This window comes from Rhyacophila brunnea, unplaced genomic scaffold, assembly GCF_057557595.1.
Source record: "Rhyacophila brunnea isolate RB1 unplaced genomic scaffold, BYU_Rbru_1.0 scaffold_11, whole genome shotgun sequence".
In the NCBI taxonomy this organism is placed as follows: domain Eukaryota; kingdom Metazoa; phylum Arthropoda; class Insecta; order Trichoptera; family Rhyacophilidae; genus Rhyacophila; species Rhyacophila brunnea.
The window spans coordinates 38,934,603-38,947,202 of NW_028232763.1; the positions used below are offsets into that span (position 1 = coordinate 38,934,603).

The window sequence follows — 12,600 nt, forward strand, 5'->3', positions numbered from 1 at the left end:
GGTCGAATGCGACTGTTTAGTTTGAAAAAACATCTACTATTAAGTTACTACTGCGAGTCGAAGCCAGCAAAACGCATACGCACACCTACGAATTGGTCATTCCTTTACCGGCTCGCCAGTCACCGCATCCGAATATAATAATGTACGTTTCGGAGGTTACGCGCGACTGTCGCTAGGTACTATGCGGACATCATATTCAACACCGAATCGACATTCTTGAAAGGTTTAATTTATGGTTATGCAGCAAACGAGGCGAATTTAGATGTGAGAGCCAGCTTAGGGTTAAGACACATGGAATTTATAGCAAATTGACGCAAAGTGTGTTGGTTATTGTTTGATTATAATTCGATCCGTTATGTTGCCATATAGAGCTCCTCATATTGGTATAATGAGACTTTTTAGTTAAAAAAAATCTACTGTTGCAATTGACAAGTTGCACGTATCTCGGGCTACGAGTCGCAGCCACCAGAACGCATACGCACACCTACGAATTTTTCATTCCTATACCGGCTCCCCGTCACCGCATCCAAATTATATACGTTTCGAGACGTTACGCGCGACTGTCGCTAGGTAGATGTGTGCGGTCTTCATATGCAAAATCGAAGCGACGTTCCTAGAGGATATGATATATGGCTGTGTGGTAGACGAGGCGAGTTTAGATGTGAGAGCCGGCTTAGTTAAATTGATAGCATCATATTAAATGTGAATATGTTAGTAAAAAGGCACCTTTATTATTATTAATGAGGAAGGAAGACGTGTGGCGACATTGCATGTGTAAAAAAAATAAATGCAGCAAAATCATTCAAGCGTAGGTATGTAAACAGTGAAATTAAGGCCATTAACAATATTAATTATGTCTTTCCGGGAAATCACAATTCTTAGCATGATATTATGTTATCAATGTTTGATCTTTAATAAATATGTCTGGTTGACCTATTGGCGATTTTATTTGATGTAGTAAACACGATAGATTTGTCAGAGGATTTAAAAGGAAGCTTCTAAGCAGATAAAATCAGTTATACAATTATTAAATTATACCAAAATTTAAAAATTATGCTTATTTATATGACCATAAATTATTTCAATCGAAATTGAACGAGGTTGCCAGCAATCTGTTGCCAATGTGGACACCGCTTAAGGGCTCCACGTCCCTAAACCAGTCACTAGGTCACCTATTTTTATCACAATTCAACTTGATACGCAGATAGATAATAAGTCCCGCTTCGGTAAAAATATAAGGAAAATGATTTTCGTATAATATATATTACCCATTAGCAAAATCCATCCACATATTAATGGAAATTTGTATACGTACCTACCAGTGGCGTACAATAATTATTCGTGTATAGGCATACTGTTGGAAAAAAATATTTCTCTATTCTGTATAATTATCTTTCTAATTTAAATATTCTAAAAGAAGTCGCGAGCTATCGCTAGTAGATACATATTTTTATAACGTAGTGCCCAACTTATCATATTATATTAAGTAGTTAATCGACTGTAGAAAGGCAAAAGGATTTAACCCTCAGTTTTTTTTCTTAATAGGTTTTATTGGATAATAACATTGTACACGACTAAATGCACGTTGTGTCCAGAGGATATAAATCGAAAATACGAAATTATTGTCTAAATTTATGTAGTAATTAAAAAAGAAGGTAGTGAACTGGGAAAAAAAGACTAAACATTAATTTTTATTGATTTTGTTTAAATTATCACCACAATAATTAATATCAGCGCATCTATTCTATACACAAGACTGCTCTTGGCCGCTATCGGCTGCTATCGAGGGTAGTGTTTGATTTTTGTATCGAAGTACTTGATGCCGTCTAAATAGTGAAAACTGTCTCGTTCTAAAATTTAACACAGCCAAGAGAGGTACTGTTAAAACATAGAACTTACAGCGCCTGTAGTACACGTACATGGATTTACTGGAAGCAATAGTGCGTATTTTAAACCATCGTGACAATAACTGTTTACACGTAAAAGTGCTGACTGTCTCTCCGCGATGTTGTCATTTTATGGTACTATTTTTTGTAATGTTTAACAGGTAGTGATAATCTGTCAACCTGAAATTTCGTTCGTGGTTCGTTTTTTTGCCGGAATGTTCGCCACTATCATTCTACTGCGCAGGTGCAGATTGAAAAAATCCTACTGTCGCATAAAAATTCAGAAGCTTCCAAACTTCTTTGATTCATGCATGCAATCTTGCCAACTGCAGGATAATACATGTTTACCCATACATTGTCTTGTTATGGCCGCGATAAAACGTACTGTCAATAGTAAATCCATGCACTAGTAAACGGGGTAATTGTACCAATTATAACTAAATTATTTTAATTGTTACAATAATTTCTAATACTTCGATACAAACAATGGAAAACTACCCTTGATAGCTAACGATAGCGGCCGATAGCAGTCTTGTGTATAGAATAGATGCGCAGAGTAGGTAAACAATAGGTACGCCTAGTTATTAATTGTCATGTAGGCTTCAAGTTTAAGTTATATTTTAACCGAAAATCATAAAAACGTTTTTGTTTCCCAACTAAAATTTGATCTGTACGGGTTAAGTCCTATTGCCTTTTAACAGTCGATATTAATTATTTAATATTACCACATTGCATAACACTGTGATTATCGCCAGGCTGACAACTTCTTATAGGTACGACCATGTATTTATTTACTTAGGTATTCGTTACTAGTTCAAGATCAAAGTGCTTTTTATAAAAATAATATATTAATGATAAATGTGCATTAAGTTGTATTGATTGTACAGCGTAGAACATGGGATCAGAAATGGAATTGTTTATAATTAATAAATAAATTGTAATTGAGTTTACGTTACCTACCTAATTAAAAACGTTATTATTGATTATATTTGAATACGTACTATTATATAAAAAAAATAGTCTATATGTATGAAATATGTATTTATATGTCATCATTAATTTATTGCATTAGCCATAAACTATTGGACATTCATACTAATTATGAGAGTATTGTCACAATTATAATATTATAATAGCGCCTGTACACATGCATGGAATTACTGTCATGGAGTAAGCGAGATGCGAGGTTGTCATTTTATACTACTATCTGACAGGTCGTATTGCAAATCGGAGCTCAAAATGAGTAGTTCGTTTTTTTACCGGCATGTCGCTCTACTGCGCAGGCGCAGATAGAAAATAATCTTACTTGCGCGCAATAAATCATCACAATTTGGAATCTTCCAATCTTTTTTGATTTATGCACGCAATCTTGCCAACTGCAGGATAATACATGTTTTCCTATACATTTTCTTACTGTGAACAGTAAATCCATTCACGTGTAAACGGGGTATTAGGCTAAGCAGTTTAAAGTTTCATTATATTATTGTCAGTGTAGAGTTTAAGACTAAAATGGAAGACTATCGAACTGTCTGTACTACAGTAAACTTGATACATAGCTAATCGGAATATTTAAAAAATGATTGAATTAGTACTGTGGCAGTTGGGAGTAAATGGATCATTTATGCAGGCATCATTACGTTATAGCCCCGCAATTTGAGCTTATTTTTATATTATTCTTATCTAGTGTTAGTAAGCAGTACAATGAATGTCTGGTAAAGCATTTGATTAAGATATGATATATCGCGTATTGTTTCAAACTATCGTCGGAGAATGCCATCCGAAATATCAATGTTTGTTTTATAATTTATAATATACTCAATCAAAATAGGTTTACAATTCAGTTTCAATTCAACCTTAAAAAAAAACGCATCGATTGCATTCACTGTATCAAACCATACTGTAACAAGTTATTGTCTAAAATATAATCTTTTATAATATATATTATATTAATTAGCTTCCAATAAAATTAATTTAAATATAAAATTTCCTTATATGAAAATAGTTCCGCCGTTCCATAACAATGAAAATCACTGGCAGTGCCAAGCAAACACGAATAAAAATAAAGTTAAATTCTACATAAATAATTTAGAAACACTCCAGAAATATACATATTAGAAAAAATGGTAAAGTACATTGGCAACAATCCGATTGATGCTGGTTCGAATCCTGTGCGGCGCTATATTTATTTTCAAAATTTTTATAATAATTACATTTATGAGGTGTTTCCAAATAATATGTGTTCAATAAAGAATATTACAAACTATTTGTTTCTGAAGTTAAATTGTATTCTGTTTGTAATGTATGACTAATTATAAATAAAACAAATGATAGGCAATGAATTTTTATTTCAGTCAAACTGAAATATTGTAATGCATATGACAATAATTAATAATGTGATTGGTCTCTATTATTGAAAAATCTCCATATTCATTAAAATCTTAGTGTGTATTGGCCTCTTTTAACATATTATGTCACCAGTTTTGGATACCCATGGTCTTTAAATCCATCTCGACTTTATCTCTCCATCTTGTATGAGGTCGACCAGGTCTTTGGTTTCCTTCCGGTTTCCAAAATGTCAGTTTATTCATATTAATTACCTACTATTTAAAATTAAAAAATCGAGACACTTGGAGTTATGTATAATTTATTCAATAACGGAGTAGTTGATCGCCGTCAGAATTTAAAATTAAAATAAGCTCTCAAATAACTAGCAATCTATAGTAATAGTATATAGAATTTGATGATTATTCAGTTTTGGGTTGAAGTATTATTTAAATAAAAGGTTCCCAACTGGTGTGCCGTAAGCGATCGGTAACGTAAGATATCGTTGCATACAGATAAGAGTCCACAGCTAATCACTTCATCATCCGCTTTCACTTCAACTTTTAAATTCTGGTTTTAGACTGAGTAGTTTTGTGCGGTTCCATGAATAAACAAAACATGTTAAAATATAACATGGAGAAACAGAACGGTGACAAAACAGAACATGAAAAAACAGAACAGTGACAAAACAGAACAGCGATAAATAGAACTAGGTATGACCTTTCAGGAAAAATATAACATTTAATATTGAAATAGTCGTATCTCTACACGTTGTAAGATTTTTAATAACACAGGTTTTCAAAACGCCGTCAAAAAATCAAATGATATAATTTATGCATTCCTAATCGTTGGAAAGCCTCAATTAAACGGGATTCAACTCGGTGATGCCGGCAAGCTAGGAATATCTCGTCTTAGTCCATACAATATGTTCAAAATGCTTGGGTGACTAGGTACAACGAAATGATGAGTTTTAATTCTGTGGAGTTGTGCATGATTATCAAAATCAAGCAGATAAATTGAGCTTTTTACGCCGAATGGCCAATATGCAGTAATTAAATATATTGAATATGTATATATAATGCGTTTATAAACTTTATAACGTTTAAACGTTTATTTCTCATATGGCTGTTCTGTTTTGTCACTGTTTTGTTATCGTTCTGTTTCTTCATGCTCTGTTTTATTATGGTCTGTTTTGTTCGGTTACCGTTTTGTGCATGACTCAAGCAGAGGCATTCGTCTCTCTGTCTACATCATAGTTCATCAAAGTTTTCAATTCGTCAACTCATAGATAATACACGTAGATGGATTTGCAAGTGATGAACAAAATTAATCTCGATAATACAGCGCCATCACGGAGTGTGCTTGGAAAACTACTGAATAAAGTTAAAGATAAACAATGGCAAACACTTAATTGTTTTAGTTTTTTTCAAACTTATTTCTACACATTTCTAATAATTAATAATAATTGAGTATGTTCTAAAGACAAAATCAGTCTTATAACTAGTTTCCAGCTATCTAGTCGGTCTACTTTGCATTACATGAATGATAGATATTCTTGTATGAATTAATATTCACCCCCATAAACGTCATATGTCAAAATAAAATTACACGAACAACCCGAACCTTCCCGAAAAATACGAAGTTGATCGAGTGTTGAACAGAAATCCAAGCCTGTCGGATCTGCCTGCGTTAGTACTTTCATCACAAATAACAGCCATTTTAAAACCAGTTTGAGGCATGCAATGCGCAGACGACGCATGCATTGTGATGAATTCAAGGAAAAAATAGGAAAAAAGCCCTTATATGAACAGGGTTATAGATGGTGACATACAATTTTTTTAATGATTATTGTTACAAATTGTTGACGAGAAATGTATTTCTCGTAATTAGCCTCATTAAGCATCACAATAGTAATTAAATACCTGTCATTTAACTTCGGTCTAATAAAAAAAATATTAAATTAAAAGTGATAACTTTAAAAAAAAAATCTGAATTACAAGTAGTTGCATCAGGCTATTTTTAGGGGATGTACCAAAGTTAATCTAACCTACCTGCGGTTAATCTAATCATTAGTCTTGGTGGTCTGTTTTGTCATCATTTTCACACGTTTAAGCCAATCTCTATAGAAGATAGTTTTCTTCAAAATACCCAAAAATATAGATACGTTCATTAAATAAGTGAATATTCCTTGGTGTGCCATGATTAAAAAATAATTACAAGATATAAAGAACTTTTTATATACTTACCACGTTTTTAAATTTTCTGTTGAATCATATAAATATGACAATTCTAGGTATGTATTAATAAATATAGAATACTGAAATGTCATTTTGACATTTCATATTGATTTCCATAGTAACGCACGTATATATCAATAATTTAATTGCCACCCACTGAGCAACCAATAATAGTGAGTAGTAAATATTACTTTTAACGATTTTTTTCCGAAACAAACAAAACAGAATTAACTGAATTCTGTTTTGTTGAACTGAACTGAAAATGAATTCAATTCTGCTTAAAGATGACCAAAAGTATTTAAAAAATGAATTCCCGTCGTGTTCTGATCTATTCTAAAAGTTTCAAATGTCTAGCTAGTCGGGAAGTAAGTTAAAAATCTTGGACAAACAAGAAAAAATCTGTACGGGACAAACAAGAATGCGAGCTAATAAAAACATAGTAAAATAGTCTACCGTGATGCGACAGGGTTGCGAAGCACTGATTAAAATAGTATAGAATTAACATCAAATCTGTCTACAGTAACTGTACACTTGTTTTTGCATAAAATAGAATATTTAAAAATAGAATACACCAAAAGGTTAGACAACCGTTTTACAATCCGTCTCTGTAGTGATCTTTCAATTTATATCGGATAATCTTTTCTTTAAATCATAGGTAGGTACTTCTTACTAACATGCAGAATAAAGTAGGTACATACTTGACATAGATTTAGAAGACGTCATGACAAAAACTTCTCGTTATCTTGGAGGTAGGGATTGCAATACCGAATGAAAATATAAATACCGGTATTTCGGTCTTTTCCATTGGATACCGGAATTAATACTGGTATTCGTTAAATATATTATGGAAAACACAGCTACCAGTAAATATTTTTAAAATATTAATATTTTGTAGCAAAAATATATAAATAGGTAAACATTAAAAAATATGTAAAGGTGATACATAATAGCTATAGAACTATTGGTACATTCTTCTTCCTTTCAATAAATTTATATTATGAAGTATAGATATGTATGTGACTTGAAAATTAATTGGTAATTTCAAGATGGAAAATGAAACACAATGTTACTCAGTTTTTTGTTGAACAAAATTAAAATTCTCCGTAATAGTATAAGCTACACTTTAGTAGATAAACATGAAAAAAATTAGGCACGGACAAGTCCATTATAGTGTATAGATAATTATTATTCAAACACAAAATATTCGGCACAAGGACTGAGGTTACGATTGATTATACAAACGAGTATTTAACCACGATATCAGATACGTCTGAAAATACTGTTAAACCTTTTTTGTTAATTAATACATTTTGTTTCCCTCCTTCAATACCGAATAATAAATCGGTATTGTCTGATTTTTAAAACCGATATTTTGGTATCGAACAATACTGGGATACCGATTTTGAAATACCCGTAATCCAATCCCTACTTGGAGCATATATGCATTATTGTATTATTAAAGGAAGACATATTGCATATTGCATGTTTAATAATGGCAGTGCATCCACATGAACACTATCTTAGAAGGCCATTTTAGTATTTATCGCAAATTGATGGCATTTACTGGTTTCATTTAAATACAAGTAAAGATACATTTTGCTGTTATACCTAGCTTTTATAATAAGGTAACAATTAAAAACTATGATACAGCAAGTTTTAAAAAAAATACGATGTATTTTTAATTTGTATTAATCGAGCTAAGTATCTATTTTACAACGTTTTTTATTATTATTATTACAACGTTTTTCTTAGCTCGTATTATTAAATTTGTCCGGTAGAAATCTTGCAATCGATTTTTAACTAACTTCCCGACTATCTGGACATTTGAAACTTTTAGAATATATAAGAACACATTGCCAATGCATTTTTTAAACACTTTTAGCCATCTTTAAGTAGAATTGATTTTATTTTCAGTTAATTCTGTTTTGTATGAAAAGTTATTTCGGAAGACATCCGTAAAAAGTAAAACTATTATTGGTTGCTAAGTGGGTCCTGGCAACTAAATTATTAATATTAATATATACGTGCGTTACTATGGAAATCAATGACATTTGAGTATTATTTCTATCAAGTACAATTTTTTTTTGATCGTTTAAGCTAGTCAAGTCAAGTTTATATGATTCATCAGAAAATTTAAATTCTTTTTATCTTGTAATTATTTAATATCATGTTTTAAAATTTATTTTACATAATATGGTTAATATCTCAAATTAAAATTGAAGGCGTTCGCAACATAACATAAAAACAAAAAAAAAAAACCAGTGTACTAATTAACTATATTATTATAATTAATGGAAGTCACGATTATAAGAATAGTAAAAAAAGTGCATGGAAGTATATCGAATGAGTACCCAGACTTATTTAAACGAATATAAAACAAAGTCTACCTAAACTCATCCTCACGCAAGTGGAATATATCAACATCTGAAATGATTTGGTTAAACACAGTTATTGCCCTCCTAATTGGTATTACCGATGTATGGTTTGATCTGCACATTCGGAGAGTAAACAACTGATCACGATTTGTTTCATAACAATAAATTAAATTTCGTAACTTAGTATTTTCATCCTTTTGACTGTAGTACCCCGTTTACACATGCGTGGATTTATTGCTGAAAGTACGTATTATCGCGACTATAACAAGAAAATGCAAGCGAAAACATGTATTACCGAGCAAGTTGCAAGATTGCATGCATGGATCAAAAAAAAGTTCAGAAGCTTCTAAATTTTTACGCGATAGTTGAAACTTGCATGCCGTATGGACATGAACGATATTGGTGAACCTGCCGGAATAAATACGAACTACACCACTCATTTCAACGTTTACAACCAGTCAAATAGCACTAAACAATAACAACAACGCGTCTCGTTTACGCTTGAAGAATGAAATTGGCGAGACAATCAGCAGTATTACGTGTGAACAGTTATTATCGAGATAGTTTAATTTACATACTGTTAATACCAGTAAATTCATGTACGTATACAGCACCGCGATTTCCTAACTATCGACTCGTGTGGCACCAGACGTCATGACGTAATTGTGACGTCAGCCAATACACGCTCGAGGCATGCCGCCCAGCGCACAGTGCTCACCATAGATATTAATATGATGAAACACCTATATGTGTATGGTGACAATGAATAGCGCCACTGTCTGAGTAGCGTTATTTTCTCGAATGCTATTATCACTCCGGTAGTACGTCACAATGATGTCATATGACGTCATGTCGACCGGGCAGCTGCCACTCGCAAGTTCTAACATAGGGGGCCAGGCGCTATAATATTTAAATTTATAATAAAAAAAACATCACCCCAGTCTATAAAATATTATCGTAATATGAATTGACATAGTTGCCTATTAATACTACAATGTAGCGCAAAGATAATTATTATATTATATCTCATGTAAATTTGATCTAAGTATGTAGTTATACCAATTAAATTGAAACTGAGTTGTATATGATTATATCTACACACACAATCCATTTATTTTTAATTACCTTTTAATGATAATTAAAGCAGTTACTATCTATATAAACAATTATATCTTAGGTATTGTTATAATTTTACGTTTACTTTTAAATAAATAACGTAGATTTATCAAGAGATTATATTTTTTGTCGTAATTTGAATGCATATCCGACATCTATTTAGTTCAGATCAGTAAGTAAGATCTTATAACATTTTTTTTTATCCAATTCAGTGCTTCTTAACTTTATTTTATATTTATTTAGTCATGGTATTTTTTTATATTATATTTTTTGTATTAACGGCCCACGTGCTCGTCGTAGGTCAAAATTGAGTTTTTATTGTATTTTCAAACCATGATACTGGACACTCCTTAAACGTTGTAGATAATCTATTTATATAATTTTAAAGCCTTCTTATCCTTTATAGTTATTTTAAACATTTGATGACTGCATAAAGTATTTTTATTATATAAAATAGTATTCTTTTAAACCTCTCGCTCTTATGTTTTAGAACATAGTCATATTTCAGTACATACATGTGCAGTGGTGTTAAGATTTTTTAGATTTATTTATTTTTAAACGCATTTATAAAACGATTAGTAAAATTTATGTCGACATTATTATAGTGAAATATTTACGATAAAAAAATATATTGATAATATCTGTGATCCCAAATTTGACAAGAATTAGGCATTTTATTATTCAAAAAATGGGCAAGATTAACACATTTGAAGATAATTATAAAGATACTAATTATAAGCTATGTCTTTGACCATTCAAGTGTGATAAATATACTTAAATGTTGGAAATCACTTATTTTAATAAGATACATGCATTTGTGTAAAAAGAACACAAATATTGTATATATGTGGTTCGATGTTTGAAAAAGTTATTCATAATATCTCGTCAATAAAGTGTTAAAGAAGACCTTTTATACATAGTTGATATTGGTCATAGACTCCTCATTATTATAAATAACAGTATCTTGCGGAACACCGTTTGGAAAACTCTTATATAAGTTACATATTTAGATAAAGTCATAAAGGGTACCTACGTAATTATTGTTTTAAAACATTATGCAGACAATTAGTGAAATGGAAAATTATTCTTTTCAGTGCAGAATTAATATTTTCACGTATAACACTACGTTTAACTAATTTTAAATTAAAACTTAGTTAAATACTATAATAATTATAATGTATTAAAAATGAAATATTTATAGGTGATGTAAATTTTTACTTTTCGAAAACACATTCTCTATAAATACTGCTAACCAAGTTTTTCAAGGAAAAATAATTTTCTAATTGCTCTGCGCGCGATAAAAACAGGATGCGGATGCGCCTTTGTAAGGTAAAAGAATACAATACAAAAAATATTAGTATAGGCAAGATATAACTAATTATTCAGGGGAAATTTACCACCACACACAATTCAGGTTTATGAACAATAGTTTAAATCTAGTGAACTCGAATTAGTCGATATTGTAACTCTATATTATTAAACGTTATTTAACATACCTACATAATTTTGCAAGACACTTCTGAGAAAATATATTATAACGAATAGAAAAAATCTTTTTGAAAAAAGTAAGCCACCCGGCTGGAATTGAACCAGCATCTCTTGGGATTACGCCCCGTCCGCGCATTATCCTCTATGCTACGAGCCGATATACTAATTGCGACAAATTGTAACTATTGGCCTTATAATAGCTACTCATCAGCGCTCTTCTAAATTTATTATATGTAATATAAATATATGTGTTTTTCAAAATTATGTATGTTCAATAATTAGAATGGTACATTCTTAAATCTTGTGAATTATTCGTTGAATTAAAGAAATAGTTAATTAAAAATTATTTGTTAATTATTATAAATTTTGATCAAATCAGTATAAATACAATACAGATAACTTACCTAATATTTCAAAAAAAATAAAGTTAGCCGAATCCGTCTACGCGGTGAATTGACAGAGTTATGATGCATAACGGTGTAAGATACGAACCGTGAGGTTATAGTGGGAGGATAGGGGACACATCAACGGATAAATCTATTCAAAAAGTAATAAGGTATATGTATATATCAATCAAAGGTTACTTTACTTACTGAAAACCTGTTAGTATATTCAGTAAAGATGTTTTTCCAGCTCCAGACGGTCCCATAATCGCCGTTAGTTCTCCAGATTTAAATTTTCCGCTCACTTCTTTGAGGACCGCTTTCTTTTCTGAAATAGAAAATAAACAATGTTAAAAATTAAGAAAATGGCATAATTGCAGGCATTCTGACAAATTGTCTTATCTGACATTGAGGTTGACATTTGTGATTTTTGCATGGCTCGGTATAAACATACCACATAAGCTTGAATTTAGATTGTTTTAACAGAACATAATATGACGTAGTTGGAGCGACGCCGAGCGAGAGAAAACGATGCAGTGTAATCGGAAATAATGACGGTAAAAATAACATATTATGTAATTCATGCGCAGTAGAAGAAATCGCATCCTGCGCAATTTCAAAGTTAAGTAGTATTCCACTATAAGAACGTATATAAAGTCGTTAAATGTCGTCAATATGTACCAATTTTTTGTATCTGAATTTTAAATAATTAATATGACGAATATTACAGTTAGTTTTACTCTAAAGTAATTATTTAAACATAATTCAGTTGAATAAATAAACAAACTTTGTC

At 31.2% G+C, this 12,600-nt stretch overlaps 1 protein-coding gene across 1 annotated transcript in view; it reads right to left on the reverse strand.

The window, feature by feature from the left end:
- Positions 1–12,600, reverse strand: part of LOC147078706 (ATP-binding cassette sub-family G member 1) — a 152,923-nt gene that overhangs the window by 17,823 nt on the left and 122,500 nt on the right. The window contains exon 2 of the mRNA XM_085957634.1: positions 12,018–12,135. Coding sequence (XP_085813760.1) covers positions 12,018–12,135 — 118 coding nt within the window. The remainder of the gene's footprint in view (positions 1–12,017; positions 12,136–12,600) is intronic.